This window comes from Hypanus sabinus, chromosome 5, assembly GCF_030144855.1.
Source record: "Hypanus sabinus isolate sHypSab1 chromosome 5, sHypSab1.hap1, whole genome shotgun sequence".
In the NCBI taxonomy this organism is placed as follows: Eukaryota; Metazoa; Chordata; class Chondrichthyes; order Myliobatiformes; family Dasyatidae; genus Hypanus; species Hypanus sabinus.
Window position 1 is genome coordinate 25,626,142 of NC_082710.1, and position 26,808 is coordinate 25,652,949.

A 26,808-nucleotide genomic window follows, 5' to 3' on the forward strand; every position below is an offset into this window, starting at 1 on the left:
AAGTTATGTAAACTTAATGACATTTTTGAAGAGGAAAAAGGAACACAAGGTTTTTCAAGATGTTAGAAGCAAAGTTGATAAAGTGAATAAAAATGAGTATGAAATTTGTTTTTTATAGATGGAATAATATATATAAGACCATCTGGTTCATCAAGTCTGCTCTGCCATCTCATCGTGGCTGATCCAGTTTTTCTCTCAGCTCCAATCTCCTGCCTTCTCCCTGTATCCTTTCATGCCCTGACCAATCAAGAATCGATCAACCTCTACCTTAAATATACTTAAACGCTTGGCCTCCATAGCTGCCTATGGCAGTGAATTCCACAGATTCATCACTCTCTGGTTAAAAAAATTTCTCCTCATCTAAAAGGGTATCCCACTGTTCTGAGATAGTTTCCTCTGGTTCTTGGACTCTCCCACCATTGGAAATCCTCTCCACATCCACCCTGTTAAGGCCTTTCACCATTTGATAGGCTTCAATTAGGTCACCCATAATTCTATTGAATTTTCGTGAATACAGGCCCAGAGCCACCAAATGCTCTTGGTATGACAAGCCGTTCAGTCCTGGAATAATTTTTGTGAACCTCCTGTCTGAACCCTCTCCAATTTCAGAATATCCTTTCTAAGATAAAGGGCCCAACGCTGCTCACAATACTCCAAGTGAGGGTTCACCAGTGCTTTATAAAGCCTCAATATTACATCTTTGTTTTTATATTCTAGTCCTCTTGAAAGTAATGCTAACATCGCATTTGCCTTCCTCACCACAGGCACAACCTGCAAGTTTACCTTTCAGGAATCCTGCACAAGGACTCCCAAGTCCTTTTGCACCTCAGTTTTTTTGTATTTTCTCTCCATTTAGAAAATCATCAACCCGTTCATATCTTCTACCAAAGTGCATGAATATACACTTCTTCACACTGTATTCCATCTGCCACTTCTTTGCCCTTTCTCCTAATCTGTCTAGGTCCTTTTGTAGCCTCTCTTCTTTGTCAAAACTACCTGCCCCTCCACCTATCTTCGTATCGTCTGCAGACTTTGCATCAAAGCCATCAATTCTGTCATCCAAATCATTGACAGCACTAGTGAAGCACCACTACTCATGGACAACCAAGCAGAAAGGCTCTCTTTATTCCCACTCTTTGCCTCCCACCAATCAGCCACTGCTTGATCCATGTTAGAACCTTTCCTGTAATACTATGGGCTTGTAACTTGGTAAGCAGTTTCATGTGTGGCACTTTGTCAAAGGCCTTCTAAAATCCAAATACACAATGTCCACAGATTCTCATTTGTTTACCCTGTTTGTTAATTCTAAAAAGAATTCCAGCACATTTGTCATGAAAGATTTTCCCTTGAGGAAACCATGCTGACTCCAGCCTATTTTATCATGTGCCTCCAAGTACTCCAAAATCACATCCTTAACAGTGAATTCCAACATTTTCCCAAGTACGGAGGTCAGACTAACTGGCCTATGATTTCCTTTCTTCTGCCTCTTTCCCTTCTTGAAGAGCGGAGTGACATTTGCACACTTAGTCCAGCGGTCGTGAAGAATACAGATCCCTTCTTTGTAGAAGTCAGCGTCTTGGACATCCAGAAGTGGTCCACAGCAGGGGTGATTCATAAGTTCATGGCCTAAGGTAGAAGGAGATGAGTTATTAACTTCAAACTTTCTGCATAATCACTCAAAGGGTTGAACTGCACATGCATGCAACGAGAGCCGTATAACTCATCTCCTTCTACCTTCGGCCATGAACTTGCCAATCATCCCTCCAATATACATCCACTTCTACAAAGAAGGGATCAGTGTGTTCCATGACTGCTGGACGAAGTGTGTAAATGTAGGAGGGGACTATTATGAAAAATAAATGTGCTAGGTTTTCTAAAATTGACGCCTTCTGCCTTAGGCCACGAACTTATCAATCACCCCTCGTATCTTGAGCCTTCCGAATTTCTTCCAGAAATTCTGGCCATTGCTGCCCTGCTGCTATCCCTGCCAGTGTTCTTTTCCGATCAATTCTGGCTAACTCCTCTCTCATGCATCTGTAATTCCCCTTACTCCACTGTAATACTGACACAACTGGCTTTAGCTTCTTCTCAAATTTCTGGGTGAACTTGATGATATTATGATCACTTGCCCCCTTTTATCTGAAGCTCTCTGATCAATTCTGGTTCATTGCACAACACCCAATCCAGAATAGCTGATCTCCTAGTGAGCTTAACTACAAGCTGCTCTAAAAAGCCATCTTGTAGACATTCTAGAAATTCCACCTGTTGGGATCCAACATCAACCTGATTTTCCCAATCTACCTGCACATTGAAATCCCCTGTGACTATTGTAACATTGCAGTTTTGCTATGCATTTTCTATCTCCTGTTGTAATTTGTAGCCCACATCCTCACTACTATACTACTATTTGGGGGTCTCTATATAACATCCAGCAGGGTCTTTTTATCCTTGCAGTTCCTGAAGTCTATCCACAATGATTCAACACCTTACGACCCTATGTCACCTCTTTCTAAGGATTTGATTTAATTTTTTACCCACAGAACAACACCACCCCCTCTGTCTTCCTGCTTGCCCTTTTGGTACAATTTGTGTCCTTGGACATTAAGCTTCTTTCAGCCATGATTTACTAATACCTCCAACATCATACATGCTAATCTGTAATTATGCTACAAATTCATCTACCTTATTCCGTATACAGTGCTGTGAAATTCTAATATTCCTCCTTCAGTCCTGTATTCACCCTTTTCGATGTGTGTCCGTCTTTTACATTGCAACTCATCCTGTTGACTACAATTTTGCCCTGTCATCAGCACCTTCTTGCTCGGAGTCTCATTACACATTGCCTCTGTTTGTAAACCAACTATGTCATCCTTAGTGCTATCACTCTGGTTCCCATTCCCCTGCTAAATTAGTTTAAAAATATATATATATCCGAATGGAACTTCTGCTGAGAAACTTTGCAAAGCCATCAGATAAACTAGTTGGAAATGCATTGATTTTGTTGTTTCTGATTCTGGGAGCTGCTGAAATGAACTGGTATGGTACCAGGGCAGTAAGACGATAGTCAAATAAAATGAGGAAGAGAAAGAAAGTCTCTCATATACAAGGCTTCAATCGTAACCTCTTTTGCCAAAAAACTTCATATCTAGTGAAGGCTACCTGAAATCTAGTTACTGATGTAGGGAACATAATGATATCTATCTACTGGCTCTTTGTGGAATCACAGTTGAGATTGTAAGTAAAATTAACTGATGTTCAAAGAAAATTGTTAATGTGTTTATCATCGTTTTCCTTCAATTTTAAATTATCTGTAAGTACTAGCTTATTTATGATAATGGAAACGAAAGAGGATATCTCAACAGCACTATGCCGACTTAATTTATGCTGCACTAAAGAAGAAGAGATAAATGGTATATCTGTTATTCCTTTTGTTTAATATTCTATAGATTTCAAAGAAATGTAGCAGGATGAGAGGTAATGCTGATGGTCAGTTTTCAAAACAATGATTTAGGTAGAGGTTCTTGTTTCTTTATTGTGCCTGCATTTGCTACAGGAGATTTTGAGCTAATTGTTGTGCTGGGATCAAATAGAAGGGTAATGTGCATAAAAGCATACATTATCTATTTATTTGAAATATTCTGCAATGTTTGTTTGTTTCACTTTGCTTGTGTTAATTTCTCACCAGGCTGCCTATTATAATGTGAAGCCTGCTGCGCTTCAGCAACAGTTAGAGAATATCCACCTGAATAAGGAGAAAGCAGAGGCTTTTGCCCAGGCCTGGACAAATATGGGCCAAGACTTCATTGAAAAGTTGAGGCAAAATACATTTGCTCCTAAAAAGGTAATAACAAATTAACATGATATAAATTAATGGAGATTAGGATTGTACTTTCAAACAAAACAATATTCTACAAAATTCTTCATATACAGCTAGTTACTTTAAAGTTGTTTAAAATTTTGTCATAACTGAAGTGGGTGGTGTGGTATTATAACAGCACAATGTTTTACAGAACCAGTGACCCAGGTTCAATTCCTGCTGCTGTCTCTAATGAGTTTGTATGTTCCTCCCTGTGACAGCATGGTTTTCCTCTGGGTGCTCCAGTTTCCTTCCACACTCCAAAAATGTATGGGTTAGTAGGTTAATTGATCACATAGGTGTAATTAGGCAGCACGAGCTCGTTGGACTGGTAGAGGCTGTTACTGTGCTGTATATAAAAAAAGACATTTCACAAATGTACTTGTAATGGGTGGCTAGAAAGAATAGCCCATGTGATGCACCATCAATAACTCTCGGAGACGTGAGGCAAGATATAGGCTTTTATTCGCTGGAAGAGAGTAGTCAGCAGCAAGAGATACCCACACGACATCCTGGGGACTGAGGGAGGAGCTGTGCCTCCAATTGCCTTTATTCAGGGGTCTGTGGGAGGAGCCACAGGAGCAGTCAGTAGAGGGGCGTGTCCAGACAGGTATATGTAGTTCACCACACCATGACCCAAGAAGAATTACTTTCTCTTTTTCACATGATGCCATGCATCCCTATGAGCCATTGAGGACAATGATGTGACTCTTAGCATCTCGTGAGAAAGAAAGCAGTAGCAATCGATATTAAGTCGGCCATTATAATTGCTTGTATATTTATTCATTCATTAGCCAGAAGCACTTTGTTACAAGCTGAAGTAATTTTAATCAATAGTTGAATCCATCTTTCATGAGAATGCCTAGAAGTACTTACTTTTTACTCGGCTCCTTGCATACTGTAATGCATTGGTGGACAATAAAACCACCTTCCAAACACAACTATGCCAGCACTAGTGTTTACTGATCTGCATAGCTTAAGAAACAGGAGACACACTTGAGCAAGGGCAGAATAAATGCACTAAAACAGAAGCATACTTGATTTATTAAAAATGCTTCTTTGCTTTAAATACTTTTCTATCTAAGAAAAAGGCTTGTAATTTTCTCTTAGTGCTTTGAAATTCAAATGTGATGATTCAACAAAAGGAAAAGGAAAATAATACTTTCAGCATTATTCACTTTTATTTCACACTTGCAACAGCAGTGGTATTTTGCTTTAAAATGAATTTGATTTTTTTTTCACTGTAATTATAGTTCTTAGCATGTTTTTTAGACCTTTAGACATTGTCCTGTTAAAATATGTAGACACTGCAGGTTTAAATTAGTCTTTTGGAAAAGAGATCCAAATGATTATCGTATGTCATTTTTGAATGTGGGACCTGTTTCTAGTTTGTAAGTATGGGAAATTTTATTTGGAACTCATCTTTGGTTTCAGTGAGTGAGAACAAACTGAGATTTTGTTACACCATACCCAACTGTTCTTTTCCCATAAATTTAAATTGAACAAACTCATTGTGTTTGTTAGAACATGGCTAACTTTACCTTGTTAATTGTCCCAAATATTTAGATGCCATAAACCACTGTTCAAAGTAAATTGTCATTTATAGTTAGTATATTTCCCATAATGTTAAAAGTAATAAGTTCAGCAATAAGTACTATATTAAGCAGAGTTAAACTATGGGTGCAAGCAAATTGGGTTAATCACTATAAGAGAAACGAAAATACTGATAATGCATTCAGATTATGTCACATCTGTTTCATGTTACTTTCTTAAATTTTTTAATATTTGCAGCTTGAAAAAATTGGATGGTGTCTTAACCTTGAAATGGGCCAGTCAACTCAAGCCAAAATGAAGTCACCTCATGCTATACTTGAACTTGGAGTCAACAGTGAAGACTCTGAGGTAAATAAAAACAATTATAAAGGGACAAGCTGCCCTATACCACAATTTGATACACTGTACTTTCTGTTAAGAATTCTATTTACTATGCATTCATATTAAATTTTCAAATTATTGCAATCTTAATTGATTTAGGCCATGAAGGATATTCTTTCGTATGTCTTTATTTCTTTCCCTTGTGCTTGAATTGACAGAATATTGTTCAATCATGTTTACCTTTTCAAATCTTACTGAGAGAGATCTTTTATTTCAATATACTTGAGTATGTCAGTTTATTTAATTATGATTGATGACTGGTACACTGGTATAATTGATGAATTTCTGGAGAGAATGAAATGTTAGTGTATGTAGCAGTAAGAAGTACTTCTAATAGAACATTCAGAAACAAGTTATGGGATCTCACAGCATGGAAGCAGGTCCTTTGGTCCACAGTGTCCAAACTGGTTGCTATACTCATCTCATTTCCAGTACTCAACTACTGACCTTCTTTGGCACTTCAAACACTCACCTGAACTTATTGAATGATTCTGTTTGTCTCCACCATCCCCTTAAACAATAGTTTCAGACTTTAACCATCCTCTGGGTGAAAGTATTCTTTCTCAAATCCCTTGAAAATTTCCTTGCCTTTATCCAGATTGGATGTCTGTAAATTTAGAATATTGTGTGAAGAGGTCATGGCCTATTAAGTTTTGCTTGTTCTTTATTTTTGGATCCTCCAAGTTCTTGTCTCTAACTAACTTCACATTCTTTCAAACCATCGCCTCTGTGATCCTTTTACTCTTCTATTAATTTTCTTGTACTTCCATAAGTTTAATTGTTGCCATAACCCTCTGCACTGGAATCTCCTTGCCAAACCTCTTTTTCTCTCTATTTCTCATTCTTCTGTTTGGGCGTTCTTTAAATTTACCTCTCTGATTAAGTTACGTTTCACCTGCCCCTTCTTGTTTTGTAAGTGTTATGTTTAGTTTGGTAATATTCTTGCAAAGTAATTCTGGGATTGTTACTACACAATGAATGATAGGATTGGAAACTCAATCTGACATTTCAGCCTTTGGCAAGTTTGTTAATTATTTAAGCCGATAATAATTGCAAATTCAACATTGGAGCTAGAGATGAACAATTTTTGCTGGCCTTGCATAAAATGGTTCAGGGTAAATCAAAGGCTCTAAATTGTCAGTAAACTCATAATGGGGTCCAGCAGCATTGAATAGGACCTGAAATTTTGTGAAAACCTACCTAAAATTAAAGCCTTAATCTCGGTGGTAGTACAGTAAGAGTTTTGTAGCATTCTCCCAAATTTACTGGACTCAACTGTGAACCATTGATCCAGAGTCAAGAATCTGAATCCTACTGAGGCAGCTAGGGAATTAAATTAATTAAATAAATCTGGAATTATAAACCAAAAACCAATCATTGTAACAATGAAACTAGTGTATTGTAATACAATAATGTTCTTTGGGGAAGGAAATCCGTTGTCTTTAGCTTTTGTGGTCCATATGCGAGTCTGTACCTGCCAATGTGCTTCGCTGTTGACTGCCTATTGTTCATGGCCAGTTTGCATGGGCTGTCAGTGCTGTCATTGTCAGTGAGTTTCACACTCAGAATGTGAAAGCACTAGGATTTGTGGCTTTGGACAGGTTTTCAAAGGTACACTGTGTAATTGCTTGCTTGGCTATTAGGGCAGCTGCAGGCCAGCTAAGAGTTCACGTTAAACAGACAGGTTTCCATTTTTGTTAGTGTTCAGGTGAGCTACAGTGGCATTCAAAAGTTTGGGCACCCTGGTCAAAATTTCTGTTACTGTGAAAAGTTAAGTGGGTAGAAGATGAACTAATCTCCAAAAGTCATAAAGTTAAAGATGAAACAGTCTTTTCAACATTTTAAGCAAGATTAGTGTGTTATTTTTGTTTTGTACAAGCTTAGAGTGGAAAAAAAAGGAAAGGGGCACTATGCAAAAGTTTGGGCACCCCAGGAGATTTGAGCTCTCAGATAACTTTTACCAAGGTCTCTAACCTTAATTAGCTTGTTAGGGCTATGGCTTGTTCACAGTCATTGTTAGGAATGGCCAGGTGATGCAAATTTCAAAGCTTTATAAACTCCCTGACTTCTCAAACCTTGTCCCAACTATCAGCAGCCATGGACTCCTCTAAGCAGCTGCCGAGCACTCTGAAAATTAAAATAAATGATGCCCACAAAGCAGGAGAAGGCTGTAAGAAGATAGCAAAGGATTTTCAGGTAGCCATTTCCTCAGTTTGTAATGTAATTAAGAGATGGCAGTTAACAGGAACGGTGGAAGTCAAGTTGCGGTCTGGAAGACCAAGAAAACTTTCTGAGAGAACTGCTCGTAGGATTGCTAGAAAGGCAAATCAAAGATTGTGTTGCAGCCAATGGCAACCAATTCAATTAAGTACCAGCAAATTCTGGAAGCAAACATGACACTAAAAAAGCTGAAGGTGAAAAGAGGATGGCTTCTACAATTGGATAATGATCCTAAATGCACCTCAAAATCCACAATGGACTACCTCAAGAGGCGCAAGCTGAAGGTTTTGCCATGGCTCTCACTGTCCCCTGACATCATCGAAAATCTTTGGATGGACCTCAAAAGAGCAGTGCATGCAAGACGGCCCAAAAATCTCACAGAACTAGAAGCCTTTTGCAAGGAAGAATGGGCAAAAATCCCCCAAACAAGGATTGAAAGACTCTTAGCTGGCTATAGAAAGCGTTTTCAAGCTGTGATACTTACCAAAGGGGGTGTTACTAAGTACTGACAATGCAGGGTGCCCAAGCTTTTGCTTCGGACGCTTTTCATTTTTTGTTATTTTGAAACTGTAAAAGATGGAAATAAAAAAGTAATCTTGCTTAAAATATTAAATGTGCCATCTTTAACTTTATGCTGTTTGGATATCAGGGTCATCTTTTACTCACTTAGCTATTTACAGTAACAGAAATTTTGACCAGGGTGCCCAAACTTTTGCATGCCACTGTACATTCTCTAGTTTATTAAGTATAATGTATCGAGTAGAGGTGTCCCCCGTTTTTCGAATGCTCGCTTTACGACACCTCGCTGTTATGAAAGATCTACATTAGTTACCTGTTTTCGCTAACAAGGTGTTTTCATGTTACAAAAGAAAAGGCAGTGCACGCCGAGCAGCCAAGCTCCTCCCCCGGAACTGCATTCTAGCCGGCATTGCTTAAGCACGTGCCTGTGAACATCTGTGCTTTATGTCGATTTATTTTGTGCATCCATTAGCAAGATGAGTTCTAAGGTATCAGTAAAGCCTAAAAGAGCTTGTGAGGGTGTTACACTTAGCGTAAAACTAGACATAATTAAGCATTTTGATTGTGGTGAACGAAGTAAGGACAAAGTGAGTTTGGCTTGTGGAAGTTGACAAAGATGTTATTGAAGAGGTTTTGGCATCCCATGACCAAGAACTGATAGGTGAAGAGCTGATGCAATTGGAAGAGGAAAGGATAACAGTTGAAACCGAACGCAGTAGTGAACAGACTGAAAGTGAAGCCGTCCAGGAACTGAACTGAAGCAGCTGCGTGAGATTTTTGCTGTGATTGACAACGCTATAATGATTGCAGAAAAGTATGACTTTAATTTTGAAAGGGTGTGTAGGTTTAGGGCATATTTGCAGGATGGTTTGAGTTTTTACAAAGAACTATGATAGAAAAATGCGCGTAGCTAAGCAGTCAAGTTTTCCAAGCCTTCCACATCAGCCACAGCAGATGACGAACCTCGACCTTTGACATCGAGGCAGGCAGACATAGAAGAAGGTGACCTGCCTACCCTGATGGAAACAGACGATGATGAGATGACACCCCAGTGTCCCACCACCCAAACCTCCGACAGCTCAGCCTAACACACCACTATCAGTGTGCTCGCTGTCTCCCCGATTCCGGTAAGTGATACTACACTACATACATTAAGCATCATAGCTTAAAGGTTACTGGAGAGAGTGCTTCTGCGAGAGCGCTTGCGCCGAGCGTTTCTGCTGAGAGCGCTTGCGTGAGATTTTCGCTACGGTGGACAGTGCTGCAACGATTGCAGAGAAGTATTTCTACTTTATATAGGTTGTGTATTTATCATATCATTCCTGCTTTTACTATATGTTACTGCTACTTTAGGTTTATGTGTTATTTGGCATGATTTGGTAGGTTATTTTTTGGGTCTGGGAACGCTCACAAATTTTTCCCATATAAATAAATGGTAATTGCTTCTTCACTTTACGACATTACGGCCTACGAACCATTTCATTGGAACGCTCTACCTTCGGATGGCGGGGAAACCTGTACTAGGAATGAGGTCAAAGTCAAGTTTATGGTAACATGTACAGGTATGAACAGGTGTAATGAAAAACTTGCTTGTATTGGCATTACTAGCACAGTGCATCATATAAGCAGCATTCACAAAAAAGCATAAGTAATACACATTATACATAATATTTACAGGAAAGAAACTCAATTAGAATGAAGAAAATTGGTCTGTTTTAGTGCCAGGTGATCGAAGTGGTTATAGTGTTTCTAAACTTTTGTATTATGGTTTTGCCAGTTAGTTCAAGAACCAAATCATTGAAGGAAAGAAGTGATCCTTGACAGGCTTCTGTAACTCTGATCTTTGATGGACATTACCTTCTGGATGTAGTACCTACTTTAGATACTAGCAGTAGTGGGAAGGGATGCGCCCGTGATGTATCAGGCAGAGTCCATCGCTCTCTACAACTTCTTCTATTCCTGCGTATTCAAATTGCATACCAGATCATATTTCAGTTAGAATACTGTTGGGTAAGAATGACCTAGCAACGATCGAGGCAGATTCTTTGGATCCATCCTCTGAACCCTACAATGCTCATGTTTAATTTCTCTGTTTGGAGTCATAGAGTAATACAACATGGAAGCAGGCCCTTTGGCCCAACTCATCCATGTTATCCAATGTGTTGAATGCTACCACAATATCTAGCACATATCTCTAGTTATCCAGTTTGCATACTCACTTGTGGGAACGTATCTGTCTATACCCTATCAATTTTTAAGTACTCTCTTTGATCACATTACTAATCTTTGATTCCAATTGTTGCTTACATAAGAGGAAATACGCATGTGTTGGAAATTAAAGTAATGCACACTAAATGCTGGAGGGACTCATCAGGTCAGGCAGCATCTATGGAAAAGAGGTTTACTTTGGGACTTTTTAGGCAAAAACCCTCGCTCATCTGTTTGAATAATTCCGTATTAAATTTTTACATGCCCTTTTTCATTACTGTTAATGAATAGCGATCACAAATGCTTTCTTGTCTCTGAAAATGCTCCATTTGCTTCATTTCATGACTCAAAGCTAAACACAGCAGTGCTTCCTTCTCTTGCTGGATATTTGATCAGAAATGTATACAGTTAATCCCCGAGTTACGAACTTCCGACTTACAGGCAACTTGTACTTAAGAACCGAGGAAGGAGAACGCCGTCCGCCTTTTTAAGTCGGATCACACCGCAATCCGCCATTTTAAGTTGTTGCCATTGACACTGTGTTGAGTGTTTAACTTTGTATTTGGCTTAAATTTTTCTTAGTAAGGTTCACCCTGATCCCGCACCCCCACCCTCCATTCCGGTTGGCTGGTGGCGCAATGAGATCAGCACTGGGCTTGAGAACAGAGGTTCCCGAGTTTGATTTAGTGACAGACCGCTCCCGTGCCGGGTTGATGTCGATCCAGTGACTCCCGTACCATCCGTGCCAGGTTGATGTCGAGCTCACAGCTCGACCTCGTTAAAAAAAAATACACTGCCACCTCCAGTTTAAATTCCCACATGGAATATTGTGGAGAATCAAATACCCAAACCCAGCACAGCCCCCACTTGTCCCATTTAACCTGTCCCAATGTGGTAGAGTTTAGGACCTGGGGAATTCAGTGTGGTGGTCCTTAGGACCCAGTGGACCTCAGGAGCTGGCGCAGCTCAGGACCCGCCACCCGCAGTGTTTCTGTTCCATTAACGGGAAGCGATCGCAATTGAAAATAAAGCGTTTGGAAAGAGGTGAAATGCCATCGGTCGTTGAAAAAGCGTTAGACTACAGTTGGTCAACGATCAGAACAATTTTAAAGGATGACGGATAAAGTGAGAATAATGGAGCATGTGAAAGGCCCTGCCCCGATGAAAGCTACAATTATTACTAAGCAACACAGTGGTTTAATTATTGGAATACATACGTTTCTTAAGTGTTTTATATGCATAGAAAGGTAAAATATACACTATATACTAAGACAAACACTTGACTAACTGACGCTAAATAATACTTGATGTGCTTGTTTCCGACTCGTGTACAAATCCGACGTAAAGACGGACTCAGGAACGGGACTCATAGGTAACTCGGGGATTGCCTGTATTCTGGGAATCTATCCTGCATTTTAAACTGGGTTGTCTTTATAAAAGCAGGGGCATCAGTATATATTAATAAAGTGCTTTGGTGAATTCCTTGTCTAAATTCATTAACTGTGTAACACACATTTGTAACACACGGTGAGGCAAATTCTTGATTTACCTTTAGCTTACAGTAGGTGGCATTAGAAGTACATAAAAGCATAATTTTGCACTCGATGTTTTGTATGATATTGGCCTGCATAGAAATACTTGCCTGGGCTGCTATTGGTGCACTGTGCTTCAGAAGAGGTCCCTTTTGATGCTTTTGGAATTAGGTGGCAAAGCTCAGTTGGTTTCATAGGAACCTGTTTGCTTTATGGTCATGGCAAAATGTCTGGGAGTGTGTATACAACATAAGCAATCACAATGAAGATTGGTGTGAAACAAGACTTTGCCAGTGCCCCATTCTCTTCATTGCTAGAGGGATTCAATTCAAGAGCACGGAGGCCATGCTGCACCTATACAGGGTACTAATGAGGCCACAGCTGGAGTACTGTGTGCAGTTCTGGTCTCCGTGCTTGAGGAAGGATATACTGGCTTTGGAGGTAGTGTAGAGGAGGTTCACCAGGTTGATTCCAGGGATGAAGTTGCCTGGGACTATACTCTCTGAAGTTCAGAAGAATGAGAGGGGATCTTCCAGAAACATACAAAATTTTGAAAATGATAGATAAGAAAGAATTAGGAAAGTTGTTTCCATTGGTAGGTGAGACCAGAACTAGGGGATATTGCCTCAAGATTCAGGGGAGAAAATTTAGGACAGAGATGAGGAGAAACTGTTTTTCCCAGAGTGGTGAATCTGTGGAATTCTCTGCACAGGGAAGCAGTTGAGGCTTCTTCACTAAATATATTTAAGAAACTGTTAGATAGGTTTTGACATAGTAAGGGAATTAAGGGTTATGGGGAAAAGGCAGGTAGATGGAGCTGAGTTTATGGACAGATCAGCCATGATCTTATTGAATGATGGGGCAGGTTCGATCGGCCAGATGGTCTACTCCTGCCCCTATTTCTTATGTGATTATGTTTTTTCATCATAATGCTACAGCTCATCTCCAGCAAACTTCCTATGCATCAAACTGCTGGAGGAGCACATCATAAACACAAGAACGTCACAAATGCTGGAAATCCAAAGCAACACACACAAAGGTCAGTTGGTCAGTCATGTAATGTGGCCTCCTCTACATTAGTGAGACCTGACATAGATCGAGCACTTCCGCTCCAACCTGCATCAGGCAGGTTTTCCCAGTACCCAACCTTTTAATTCCTATTCCCATTCCAATATGTTGTTCCATGGCTCCCTCTTCTGCCATGATAAGGCCACTTTCAGGTTGGAGGAACAACACCTCATTTCTCTATGTAGCCTCTAACCTGATGGCATGAACATCAATTTCTCCAACCTCTGGTAATCCTCTTACACCTTCCCCTTCCCTCTTCCACCTTCCTCTTCCCTCTTCTTCATTTCCCCATCTGGCCTTTTAACTCTTCTCCTCACTTGCCTATCCCATCCCCTTACTTTCCTTCTTCCCCTTCTCCCATGGTCACTTTCTTATCAGATTGCTTCTTCTGTAGCCCTTTACCTTTTTCACCTATCACCTCCCAGCTTCTTACTTCATTCCCCCTCCCTCTTCCAAATGGGTTCAGGTATCACCTTCTCGCTTGTCCTCCTTCCCCTTCCCCACATTTTTATTCTGGCATCTTCCCCCCTTCCTTTCCAATCCTGATGAAGGCTCTCCATAGATGACGCCTGACCTGCTGAATTCCTCCAGCATTTTGTATGTGTTGGTCAGTCAGCACCTGTGGGGGTAGTGGGATGGTCGATGCTTCAGATTGAGACACTGTATCTCTCTGCCTCCACAGATGCAGCCTGACGAACTGAGTTCCTCCAGCAATTTTTTTTACTCCAGATTACAATATCTGCAATTTCTTTTGTCTCCTGCTTCTTATAGGTTATGGAGCTCAGTTTTGAATAATTGAAAATCTGTTCAGTTTACAATGACTGTACTCCAGAACCAAGGTCATCTAAATTTCACTAGTTTAGCTGTACAGTCGGCCCCCCTTACCTGCGAATTCAACCAACCGCGAATCGTGAAAACCCGGAAGTGCTCTTCCAGCACTTGTTGTTCGAGCATGTACAGACTTTTCTTCTTGTCATTATTCCATAAACAATGCAGTATAACAACTATTTTACATAGCATTTATATTGTATTAGGTATTATAAGTAATCTAGAGATGATTTAAAGTATACGGGAGGATGTGCTTGGGTTATCGTGGATCGGGATCAAAGAAAATCAGAAGTTCTCTTACTAAGTAAGTCGGAACAGGTACATCTGATATTATTTAGCATCAGTTAGTCAAACGTTTGTCTTAGTATATAGTATATATCTAAAACACTTAAGAACGTATGTTTCAGTGCCGGGCTCGGAAACCGTTCCCGAGTGCGAGCCAGTGACGGACCGCTTTCGAGTGCACTCTCCATCCGTGCCAGGTTGGTGTGGAAGATCAAAAACTCAAAACCCCAAAACCCAATGATTAAATCACTCCGTTGCTTAGTAATAATTGTAGTTTTCATTGGGGCAGGACCTTTCTCACTTTATCCTTTAAAATTGTTCCGATCGTTGACCGACGTAGCCTATCACTTTTCCAATGACTGATGGCATTTCACCCCTTTCAGGTCGCTTTATTATTTCTGCTGTATTTTCAATCGTGATCGTGATTATTTTTGTGAACAGAAACACCGCGCATTCAGAGCTCTGGCGCCGGGTCCTAATGTCCACTGAGACAGGTTAAATAAGGTCTGGGGTTCCGCTGGGTCCTAAGTTCCACCGCATTTTGACAGGTTGAATAAGGGACTTGAAGCATCGTCAAATTTTGGTATCCGCAAGGGGTCCTGGAACCAGTCCCTTGCAGATGAGGAGGGCCGACTGTACTTTGAGACCATGCTTGAGTGATGACTGAGTTCCAACCCATTGTCATCTCATTAACTGAAGCCTAAAAGAGTTTGGGCTTTGCACTTAACATCCTCAAGACAGAAGTCCTTTACAGGCTTGGCTAGGCTGCACAACACTGCCAATTCTGTCAATATATGTTCATGGTGAAATTCTGGAAAGCAGAGATCTTTTCCCATATCTCAGGCATCATTTTATACCAAATTATGAAATTTGCCCTTGCCTTCGACCTGCCACTACTTAGATGGTTTGAGAAAAAGAGTGTTTGAAGCTTAAGATCTCAATCCTGGCACAAAACTCAAAGATATACTGAGCAGCAGTCATGCCTGCCCTTCAAGATGCATCTAACTTACATTATCTTAATACCAACCAGCTCAAGGAATTGGAAAGTTTCCAGTCTCCATAAATACTTTTAAATTCACTAAATGGATACACCACCAATGTTGTTATTCCCTTCTAGGCCAACACTGAGGCCTGAATCAAATTTATTTCTCCACCAGTAGACTCTGAAAGCAGACACTGTGTACTGTGAGAATATAGCCCTATCTGTGTACTGTCCAGCTATGGGAAGTGGCATCTCACACACTCTTATTCTTATACCTCAGCATCCTGTGACTGGGATCATGTCTAACCAAACGATAATTTTTTTGCAGAGGAATTTTAGCTAGTACATGTTGTTTTACATCACCTTGTCTTATCCCTCTGCTAGAGTTATTGGTCTTCCACTGGTAATTTGTAGCTTTTGTTGGGCCTCTGAGAGATCCTGGGCTGATTTTGAGCAATGGACAGAACAAAGGTTTGCTCGCTGCTCCTTGCTGCAGTCAAGGTTCTTTGTTGTTGTAGTAACATCCTGTTTCCTTGTTATAATAAAGGGTTATAGACAGGAAACAAATGGCTGTTCTCTTTCCATAGATGCTGCATGAGTTGGCGAGGTTTCCAGCATTTTTGTCTTTGCATCCTATTTCATTTTGTCAGCTTTTGGCAGATTGGCTAGGTTTGGAGGCTTAACACCTTCCAGGTGACTGATTTTTCCTCCGGTCTTGCAGGAGGTTGCTGAAAGCCCTAATAGCTTTGTTGTCTCCATAGGCTGTGTGTCCTCCTATGTGGTCACAGTAGTAGTGTACGCTACCTGTCCTGTCTGAGGTATTGTTATGTTTTTCCTTGGCTGGCCACAGCTCTCAGAGTGTGTGGTGCAGCTATTGTAATAAGGTGTTTAGAATGTTGATTGTCATTGCTTTAAGGATGCCGGTCGTGATTCTGTACTAGTTTAAGAATTTTTTTGCACTGGCAAAATGTTCCCTACTAAAGTGTGGTGAGCAATACAGTAACATACAATAACAGTGAGTGTAAAAATTCTCCCCATGTGTAAATCTGTGTACTACTCCTTTCTGTTGCTCTCCCCCTGCCCATTTAGAATTTGAATGCTACTGGATTATTTTCTCAATGTGAGTGTTCAGAAGAGGGTTGCATTGTTTGGTCATTTCAGTTATTGATAGTGTGACATGCTATTAGGTTGATATGGATCTCAAAATGTATCTCAGTAATTTGGGTAAAGTTCAAAGCCGGACATGACTTCCCTAACTGCATGTCAGTCTATTCAGGAAGTGTTTTAACAGAGAGTGAGAGAATTCAGGATAAGGCACTTATAAAGTTTGTAGAGATGGCAAAGCAAAGCACTCTTAGGATCCAGAGGGTTCTTACCTGCCTCCAGGAATTTATACACAAAAAAAATTTCAGTGACATTTTCTTGCTAATTGTATATGTCATTAATGCCTGTACCTTGTGGGTTCTTGTGTAATCTTTAAATGCCTCTTGCTTTTTGATTTCAATCTGTAATTGTGGGTTAGATCAACTGCATTGATGGAGTTCGCTCTTAGTCCTTCTGGCCAGCAGGGAGGGTTCAGGAAAATGGACAAACCCTTCTTTTGGACTCAGTACTGGACAGCCAAAGAAGATACAGCGTAAAAGCAGTAGAATTGAATTATGATGGCTTAAGTGAGCGCAGCTTCAGGAGAATCTGAAGCTTGGTGTTGTTCAGAACTCAGTAACCTGATACCTATTCATTTGCTTAAGAATTCACACCTTCCACTATCTTAAACATGATTTTATGTATATCATTTGAAAGAACAGGAGATACAGACCTATACATTCCCTTATCTGGAGATGTATTATCTTTCCTATATTGTTGCTACTTGAAAAATCATAGAATTTCTTATCTAATAGCATTGTGAAAATATAAAATCATAAGCCTGGCAGAATCGATAAGAGCCATAGTTCTTTGGCACGTAGAAGGCCATAATGGAAACCGCAGCTAAGAGAAGGTCAGAAACCCTTGATTTTTGAATGAAGCGGGTTATGAAACAATGCAGCAAGAAATCTGGGCAGAGAGTTGGCAGATGGTGTTTAATCTGGGCAAGTGTGAGGCAATGTATTTTGGGTGGTCAAATGTAAGAGGAAGGTATAAAGTAAATGGCAGGACTCTTGGGAGCATTGATGTACAAAGAGATTTTGGGGTGCAAGTTCTTTGCTCCCTGAAAGTAGCAGAAGTTGATAGAGCGATAAACAAAATGTGGGCCCTACTTATCTTCATTAGTCAGGGCATTGAGTTGTGAAATTGTGTTGAAGCTGTAGTTAGGCTACATTTGAAGTTCTACTCGTTACATTACATGAAGGATGTGAAGGCTCTAGAGAGGGTGCAGAAGAGGTTTTATAGCATTTTAATGCTGTTTCAGAGAGTATTAGCTATACTGAGAGGTTAGGCACTGGATTGTTTTCTCTGCTGGGCCAGAGGCTAAGGGCCGATCTGATTAAAAACATAAAGTTATTACAGGCATAGACAAAGTAAACAGATGGTGTCTTTATCCCAGGAAAATAATAGAAAACATGATTTTAATGTTAGAGGGGGAAAGTTTAAAAGATACTTCATGTGTGAGACAAACTTTTTGCACAGAATGTTACAATATGTGCCTGGAACACACTGCCAGGAGAGTGATGAAAGCAGCTATGTTTAAGAGGCACTTAGACAATCACAGGAACAGAAAGGAAATAGAGGGATATATATCCTGTTTAGACAGATGTGCAACTTAAACTGGCATCATGGTTGCACAGACATCGTGGGCTGAAGACCCTATTCCTCTGTACTATTCTATGGACGCGCCACCTTTGTAAGGGAAGAAGATAACATGAATAAATTGCCAGTGTAGATTATGGTTCAGGTCCTTATTAAATCCAAGGTATTGTATAGTGACGTCCAACTGATTGGATATACTGGGTCGGTGTACTTCCCTAATTAGTAAATTAACAAAGACTAAGTAGTTTGGAGTAGCTGTAAAGTTTGTTGATGGTTTGGTTTGTTGAAAAGCCTCATAGGTCTTTTTCAATTAAGGATCAAACATTATTTACATGTTGCAACTGAAAGCATTGGTACATGTTGTAAAGTTCAAAGCTGGGCACATTGCATCTAGAATTACTCCACAAGAGCTTCACTCAGCAATTACTGTAACAGCCTTTTATGAGAGATATTTTTGGAGATTAGACTCGGGGCTAAATACCATCTTCTCAGAAAATATTCATGAAATCAACTTTGATTTTAAAAAATGTTTAGTCAGCCAATATCATATCAAAGACTTGTTCAGCAACAACTTTGAATAGTTCTTTGCATAGTCTTTGACACAAATTTCAAAATTTCACTCTTATTCAAGAACTAGATTCGAGCCAGTGATTCTTTTGTACATCAGAGGTACAATGTGTATTGTATCAGTAATTCATTTAAAATTGTACTTTCATGAGAACCAGAATTTGAACCAAATTGAGAAGGATGAACACAGATGTACTGCTTCTAGAAATAATCTGATGAAACTACTTTCTTGGGCCTGGCAGTAAAGCATATGTTTTGTGTAAGATTTGTTTAAATCGGGTTCTCAACCTTTTTTATGTATTCAACCCCTACTGTTAACCAAGGGGTGTATGGACTCCAGGTTGGGAACCTCTGGTTTAGAGGGAGCTTGCAAAGGAATTCTGTATCAAAGTGCAAAATGTCAGTCCCTGGCATCACTGTCAGTCACTTGGTAGAATCCTAAAGTAATCAGATAGAACTATCTTCACTGTTTTATCGTGCTGGAGTTGGATGGAATACTACTGACTCTGAAGTTGATTAGTAAAGCAAAAGTAACTATGTTTAGAGAAATATATCTAGGCAGGGACAGGGGAAATGAGTTGTGGTGACAATGGGGTAAAAAAATGGTTTACTCCAACGTGGACTCTCACAAGGCTTTATCTGTTTAGGTAACTAGCTTTACTAACCCTAAGTTGCAAATTAGTTTTTGAAGCAGGGACTATTTAGCTGCTGCTAGGCAGTTTGCTAACCTGCAGTAGATTTAAATTGAGTTAATTTCTATTAGAAACACTTGAAAATGAATTGCATTTTGAAGTCTAAATTAATAAAAGATGGTCTACATTGGCCTCAGCAACTGAGGTTTTCACTAAGTGTCTGTTTAATAGGCATATTGTATCTTAGGATGCAAACCTGTTGGTTTCCTTTGCACAGTATCACGTTTAGGCAGTATCATTTTATACTAACCTGCTGGAGTGAGGATTTGATTCAAATTGAGGCCCATTATTTTAATCTGTAAACTGATTAGTTTGATGTGTTCATTCCGCTATTTCTAATACTGGGTTCAATTTGATTTTGGTGTTTCTTTGACCAACTGTTCCCACATCTTTGTCAGTCCTGTTTGATGTTTTCAGTTCCTTCTGTAAAAACATGCTTCTGCGATCTACCAGTGAAATCTCTGCTTACCCCACATTCTTTGCTTCTGTTGTATTTAATTTCTTGTGAAACTCTTAAAATGACTTTTACTTCGATCAGTCATTTTGTGGTGCGGTCTCCCAGATGAGCTGTCATTCTGCTTTCATTATCTTTTTATTTTTGCAGATAATTTCTGTATTTTTATTTAGGTAATGCACAAATCATATTATATGGAACCATACCAATAAGAAATAAAACATCTGCTCCAGAATTATTCAGATCCTTAGAGCTTTAATATTTTAACAAATATTTCTCTTTAACTAACAGAGGCAAGCCTATTGTATTGTCAGCTGACAGAATAATGTGAACTTATCTGTTAGTTCACCATCCCAAAATACATACCGGAGATCTCTTTTTCTCAGTGTTTTTATTTCTGTGTTCAATTACATTTTTTCATTTCTTTGCAAAGTGACTTTCTAGTTGTAGTTGCTTATAAATATGTAGTTCTGCATTGTTTTCTCGTTTTCAAAGTGTAATCAAATGTTGAGTTGATTCTGTCGAAAATGAGGTAGTTCACCATTACAATATTTAAAAGCTTCTGTAATTTTAATATATTACAATGAAGGCTGTTCAAGCATCAGGGCTTACTGACCCATTGGAATAGAACGCTTTGAATTGAAACCAGAATTCTTCTCTGAAGACTGCTGATCACACTCAGTGCCACTAGATGGCATGTCATGCTCATTTGTGAACATTTCTACTGCACTTACTGCGTAGACTTTTACTGAGTAGCAAAGTTCCTGATGCAGGATTCCTGAATTGCCAGCCTGCAGCTTTTGCCCCCACTGAATTCTTCCATTGTTCCATATTCTGCTTTAAATCTATTTTGTTGTAAAAATCTAAACATCTCTACAGACTACACACACAAAACACAAAACCCGGGTCTTGGCCTGAAACATCGACTGTACTTCTTCCTATAGGTGCCGCATGGCCTGCTGTGTTCCACCAGCATTTTGTGTGTGTGTTGCTTGAATTTCCAGCATCTGCAGATTTCCTCTTGTTTGCGTTTTTAAGATCTCTACAGACTGTTCAGTATCTTTGGCCATGACAAGTCAAACTGGAGAAGGAATAATGTCTTCAACACAAGGTTGAATATTTCCCCTTTTCTTAAATCAAGCATAGGCTGGATCGTTACCTGGGGAGTTAGTGCGTATTAAGACTAAATTCTGGTTTTGGAACTGTTAAGTGCTGAACTGGATCGATGGATGTCTGGCAAACTATCTGAAAGCTGTTTGCATGACTTTCTGGAATTCTGCTTCCATAAAAATGCTTCTGGGAGGGAGTGAAGCGGGCGATGAGCACAGAGGATTGGGGGTGGTAGTGCTATTGAGAGTGTGGTTGGAGTGATGGCATTTGAGAGGTTTGTGTGGATTGGGTTAGAGTTTTGGAGGCCTGTGAGAAGAAAAATTAAGCAGACTTTTGGGGCAGAGTAGAATAGTGAGATGAAAATGGGGGAATTAAGTGGCAGGTGTTCAGGAGAATTGGGTGGTGTAGACCTTGAGATTGTGGTAGCTGGTATCTGGAGAGGGTGACACTCTTCATTTTTAGTGGGTTTGGAAGAGAATGGGAAGTAAGGCCGAAGCATTTGTTTTTCTATCTTTATTCTGAATATTATTCATTTACATGAAATGTGAATTAGAGTTTTTTCAACTCGTTTATATTTTTATTATTTAAATGTATTTCATTGAGGATATTTAATAACTGAATATAAATCTTCAGGCAGCAAGTTTAGTGTTATGCGGGATCCTCTAACTGAGGCTACACAGAATCTGCTTCACTAGATGGCACTGGTAGTGATTATAAATAGTGTGGCTATTAAAGAAAATCATGTCACAATGGGGATTCCACAAGATTGCTGGGTCAAGCCTAATCTGATTCATTCTCTATCTGTTGAAGAGATAATGTTTGCACCAATTGCAAAAGCTGAATTAAAATTGAATTTACGTATTTTTTGCAGTAATTCTGTGTTTCCTTGTTACAGCATTTGACCTTGAATGCAATCATCTATAACCCCTACAGTTAGTGAGCTGTTGAAAAACTTCTAAGCCACTTCCATTTTGTGGCCAATTCTTTCAGTTATGAAGAAAGTTGATGATAGAATTTTGGCTGAGTGAGCCTCTTTGAGTGAAAGCAATAAATAGCAAATTGGAGGTTTTTAATTAGGGTGGCATGGTAGCATAGTGGTTAGCACAATGCTTTACAGTACCGTCGATCCAGGTTCAGTTCCTGCTTCTCTCTGTAAGGAGTTTGTTCTCTCCGTGATTGTGAGGGTTTTCTCTGGGTGCTCCAGTTTCCTCCCACATTCCAAAGGTTGGTCAGTTAATTGGTTAATTGTCCTATGATTAGGCTAGGGCAGGGGTCGGCAACCCTGGCTTTTTCAGTGGTAAAGGTTGCCGACCCCTGGGCTAGGGTTCTGGGTGGCATGGCTTAGAGGGTTGGAAGGATCTATTCCACTTTTTATCTCAGGAAATAAGTAATTTGTGTTTTAGTAAAAGTTCAGGAGCAGTGTGTTCCTGTTTGGGTGAAGGAGAGTGAAAGGTAAATTTGGCAAGTTTAGAGAATCCTGTCTGATGAGGCTCTTGTCCAAAAAAAGAAGGAAGCATACATTGGGTTTAGGAGATTAGAATCAAATGAATCTCTTCATAACTTTAAAAGCACTAAGTACATCCTTAAGGGAAATCAGGAGGGCAAAGAGAGGGGGTATGGGATGTATTTGACAGCTAAAGTTAAGGAAAATCCCAAGAAGTTCTGCAGCTAGATAAAGAGTAAAAGGCGAGCTAGGGAAAAGTACCTCCCTTTAGAGATCAACAGGGCCACCAAACAGCTGTAGGAGATGAGTGGGGTTTTTTAATGAATATTTCTCTTTAGTGTATACTGCAGTATATTAAGGCAGATTAATTTTGACTATGTGCATCCTTGGACTGTGGGAGGCTAGAAAGGAAATTGCAGAGACCCTTGTGGAGATCTTTGCTTAAGCTCCTGAAGACTGGAAGGTGGCTAATGTTGTTCCATTGTTTAAGGGTAGCATATAAAGACCAAAAACTACATGCTGGTCAGTCCGACATTATTAGTGGCGAAGTTACTGGAGGGAACTCTGAGGACAGGATCTACCAACATTTGGACAGGCAGATTGTGTTTAGGATGGTGTTGTGGTTGGGAAGTGTTGATGAACCTATTAGTATTTTTTGAAGTAGCAACCAAAAGATGTAGATGAGATTAAGTCAGTGGATGTTATCTCTGGTCTTTAGAAAGGCCTTCGACAAGGTCCCACATGGTGAGTTGGCCTGGAAGGTTAGGTCCCATGGAATCTAGAGAGATCTGGTTAGTGGGATTTAAAGTTGGCTTGGAGGTAAGAAGCAGAGGGTAGTGGTTGAAGGTCTGTTTTTGGAATAGAGGCCGGTATCTAGTGGTGTTCCAGAGTGATCAGTGTTGGGACTGTTGTTATTCAGTATTTAATAAATAATTCCAATCAGAATGTGCGAGGCTTGATCAGTAATTTAGTAGACAACACAAACTTAAGATGTGCTGTTATTGAAGAAGGTTATTGTAGATTACAAGGGGATTTTGATCAGTTAGGGAAGTAAGACAAGGAGCGGCAAATGGATTTCAGTACAGAAGAGTGTGAGATAATGTATTTTGGAAAGTCAGACCTGAACAGGATGTATACAGTGAAACATAGGGCATCAAAGAGTGAAATGGAACAGAGGCACTTAGGAGTACAAGTAAATAGTTCGTTGAAAGTGGCATCACAGTAGACAGCGTAATGAGAAAATCAGTTAGGATGCTCGCCTTCATCAATCGGCATTAAGTATAGGAGTTGGGTCATTATGTTACTGGTGAAGCTGCATTTGGAATACTGTGTACAGATTTGGCCATCCTGTTAAAGGAAGGACATAGTTAAATTGGAGAGAGTTCAGAAAAGACTTGTGTTTTTTGCCAGGTTAGAGGGCCTAGGTTATAGGGAGAGCTGGCTAGGCTAGATATTTATTCTTTGGTACATGGGAGAATGAGGGGAGACCTTGTAGAAATGTTTAAAATTATGAGGAGCATAGAAATGGCAGACAATAAGGCTTTTCCCCAGAATAGGGGAGTCAAAAGCTATGAAGCTTGGGTTTTAGGGTGAGATGGAAAAGATGTAAAAGAGTCCTGAAGAGCAACTTTTTCTCACAGAAGGTGCTGATTATATGGAATGGGCTCCCAGAGAAAGAAGTTGAGTCAGATATAACAGAATCATTAAAAGAATACGGGCTGACGCAGGAAATTGGGATTAGCTAGGTGGACACCATGGCCAGCATGGACTCATTGGGCTGAAGGGCCTGCATCCATGCCATATTACATAGAAACATAGAAAATCTACAGTACAATACAGGCCCTTCAGCCCACAATGCTGTGCCAAACATTCAACCTATTCTCATAAAGCATGCTCGCCAATCCAGGCAACATCCTTGAAAATCTCTGCACCCTTTCTATAGTTTCCACATCCTTCCACTTACTCCCTGACTCTATTTTGTTTCGGCCTTTTTGATCAGTTTAACAATTTAAAGTGACCTCTGTATATTTTAAAAAAAACCTCCTAAGAAGTATTTTCTTAGGATTGAAGCTGTTTCTCATACTATTTTAAATATTTGATTGCAGTTGTAGCTGAAATAATACTGTGAATTTTGGTCTATTTTTTTTCACATTTCCACTGAAATCGAGCTGTAAAACTTCAAAGATCCATGGTGCAGGATTAATTTTGCTTAGTAGTAGTTTCTGTAATTTGACAGCTGTGTTTTGATTTTTTGTGTTGATACAGAACATAACACATTATATTAATTTCCTTTCCTTTTTTTCCAAAAAAAGGCATTCTAATGTATACCAGGTGTTAAATTCAAATAGGTGATACTAACAGAAGCTATCATGATTGAAAATGTTAACGTCAATAATCACCTGAACATTTTTTCCAAGTTTATTATTGGGGGTTGCTATATTGAGTTTCCTGTTGGATAATCTTATTTTGTTTAAAATGCAAATTAAATGTATATGAGCAATATGCATATAGGTGCTTAAGTAAAGAAAGCAAAAGATAACGTTACATAAGGTTTCCTTGTACCCTGGCCTATTGCATTGCAGGAATAACAGTTTTGTTGAAGTAGTCCTGAAGTGCATGGTCATCAAAATAAGTAAGAAACCATTCTCTTGTGTATTATTATAAATTTTATGCACATGTTTTATTAACAGAACAAATATTTACTACTTCGTTTTTCATTTTTATGTCTAAATAAACAAGCTTAACTATCATTTTTTTTCTCTCAAATCTGCTCAAAGAATATGTTCAAAAACAAGTGGAGGCTTGATGCCATGATTTCCCACAAAGCCAAGTAGTTACTCGACAATTGTGCAGCTGAAGTTCAGACTTCCTTTCCATGTGCTTTGAATTCAGTTTAGGTCACATTTTATATGCCCTGGAGTTACAGAAGAACTAAAAAAGGGATCTGTCTTTTGACCCCTGTTGAGATTTACTGTCAATAATTACTAAATCAATAAGTAACTTTGAAGATCTGAAGGATATTTAGTGACATTTTAAAACCCTCAAAGCCTATAGTAATATTTAAATGTAAACCAGTAAGATGAGATCGTACAGCTCTTTACCTGATTGCTTTTCCAGATGTCAGGTACTTTACAAATACACGACCACACTGACAAAAAACAACACCATTATTAACTGAAAAAAGATTATTCCTCATCTCTTTCCCCTTTTCTTCCCCTCTCTCCACCAATTTATTTTGCTAAACTTAAGGCAATGCTGAAAGGAAAACTGGTATGTTGGTAGTGTCTACTATTGGGTGTACTGTACGGTTTTCATTGTGTTGGAGTGTTTTAATTAACTTACTGTAAAATTTTTGTAGTATGCTTATACGGCATCTTTCAAGATAAAGCATTTGATACAAACACTTCTATGTCAACTCCCAATCTCCAAGAATAACTTCCTTACTAATTACCCTGAACTGGTTTTGGTGAGAAAGACCAGGTTAACTTGGAGAAATATGGCTGCTGTTTTTAGTATAGAAGGTTCTACAGTGGAATAAATCAGTAAATAATCTGTTTAATGATGTGCTGGTTTAAGGATGTACAGTATATTTTCCAGAACAGCCTTAAAATTCCAAGCTTTCTATTCATTTGTGCATTGGAACTTTTATGTGCACCTAGATTATTTTTATACACAAATTCCTGAATCCGCGCAAAAAGTTTACATCAGTGTTTGTAAATCTTGGTCTTTTTTGACATCAAAATTATATGATACCACATCTTTGTTCTGGTGTTATTATTACTACCATGAGCCCATTTTTAAATGTATTGGTTTGTGACTGTGGCTATGGCTGAAATGCCATCTCAGGTAGAAATACATGTAGTTGCTTATTATCAATTCAGTAACAGTAAAGTGGTACATGCTTTAAATGTTCACTACTTTCTAGCATTCTAACATATGGATTTCTGGAAATAATCACAGTTTCCGATGGACTTTATGCAAATAGTTAATCCTGGAATTTAGAAGTGGGTTAAACTAGCATTTGGTGATGAGACATTATTCTTTCCAACTGCAACAAATGCACAAGAAGTGCAAGATCTTGATGGCCTTTGGGTTTTTAAAATTGTTCACTCCAGAGGAGTAACAAAAGGGAAAAAAATCTAGATTTCTATTGACAGTAGATGGAAGGCGTGAGCAACTGGAAATTAACACAGTTATAATCTCTTGAAGAATCAAAAACATTAGCACATTCTGCCCTGTGAATGGCTTTGTGTAATCTTATCATGACGCAAGTGTTTAGTAACTAAACTGTTTCTCTATATTGTAATCAGATTACACCAAAGCAAGTCATCACCGCCTCAAAGACTCATTTCGGAAGGTTCAC

At 39.3% G+C, this 26,808-nt stretch overlaps 1 protein-coding gene across 3 annotated transcripts in view; it reads left to right on the forward strand.

Moving 5' to 3' along the window:
• commd10 (COMM domain containing 10) overlaps window positions 1-26,808 on the forward strand; it is a 79,526-nt gene that overhangs the window by 16,853 nt on the left and 35,865 nt on the right. For all 3 annotated transcript variants that reach the window (XM_059969612.1, XM_059969613.1, XM_059969615.1), the window contains 2 exons: window positions 3,686-3,841; window positions 5,648-5,758. In XM_059969612.1, the coding sequence (XP_059825595.1) occupies window positions 3,686-3,841; window positions 5,648-5,758 (267 nt within the window). The remainder of the gene's footprint in view (window positions 1-3,685; window positions 3,842-5,647; window positions 5,759-26,808) is intronic.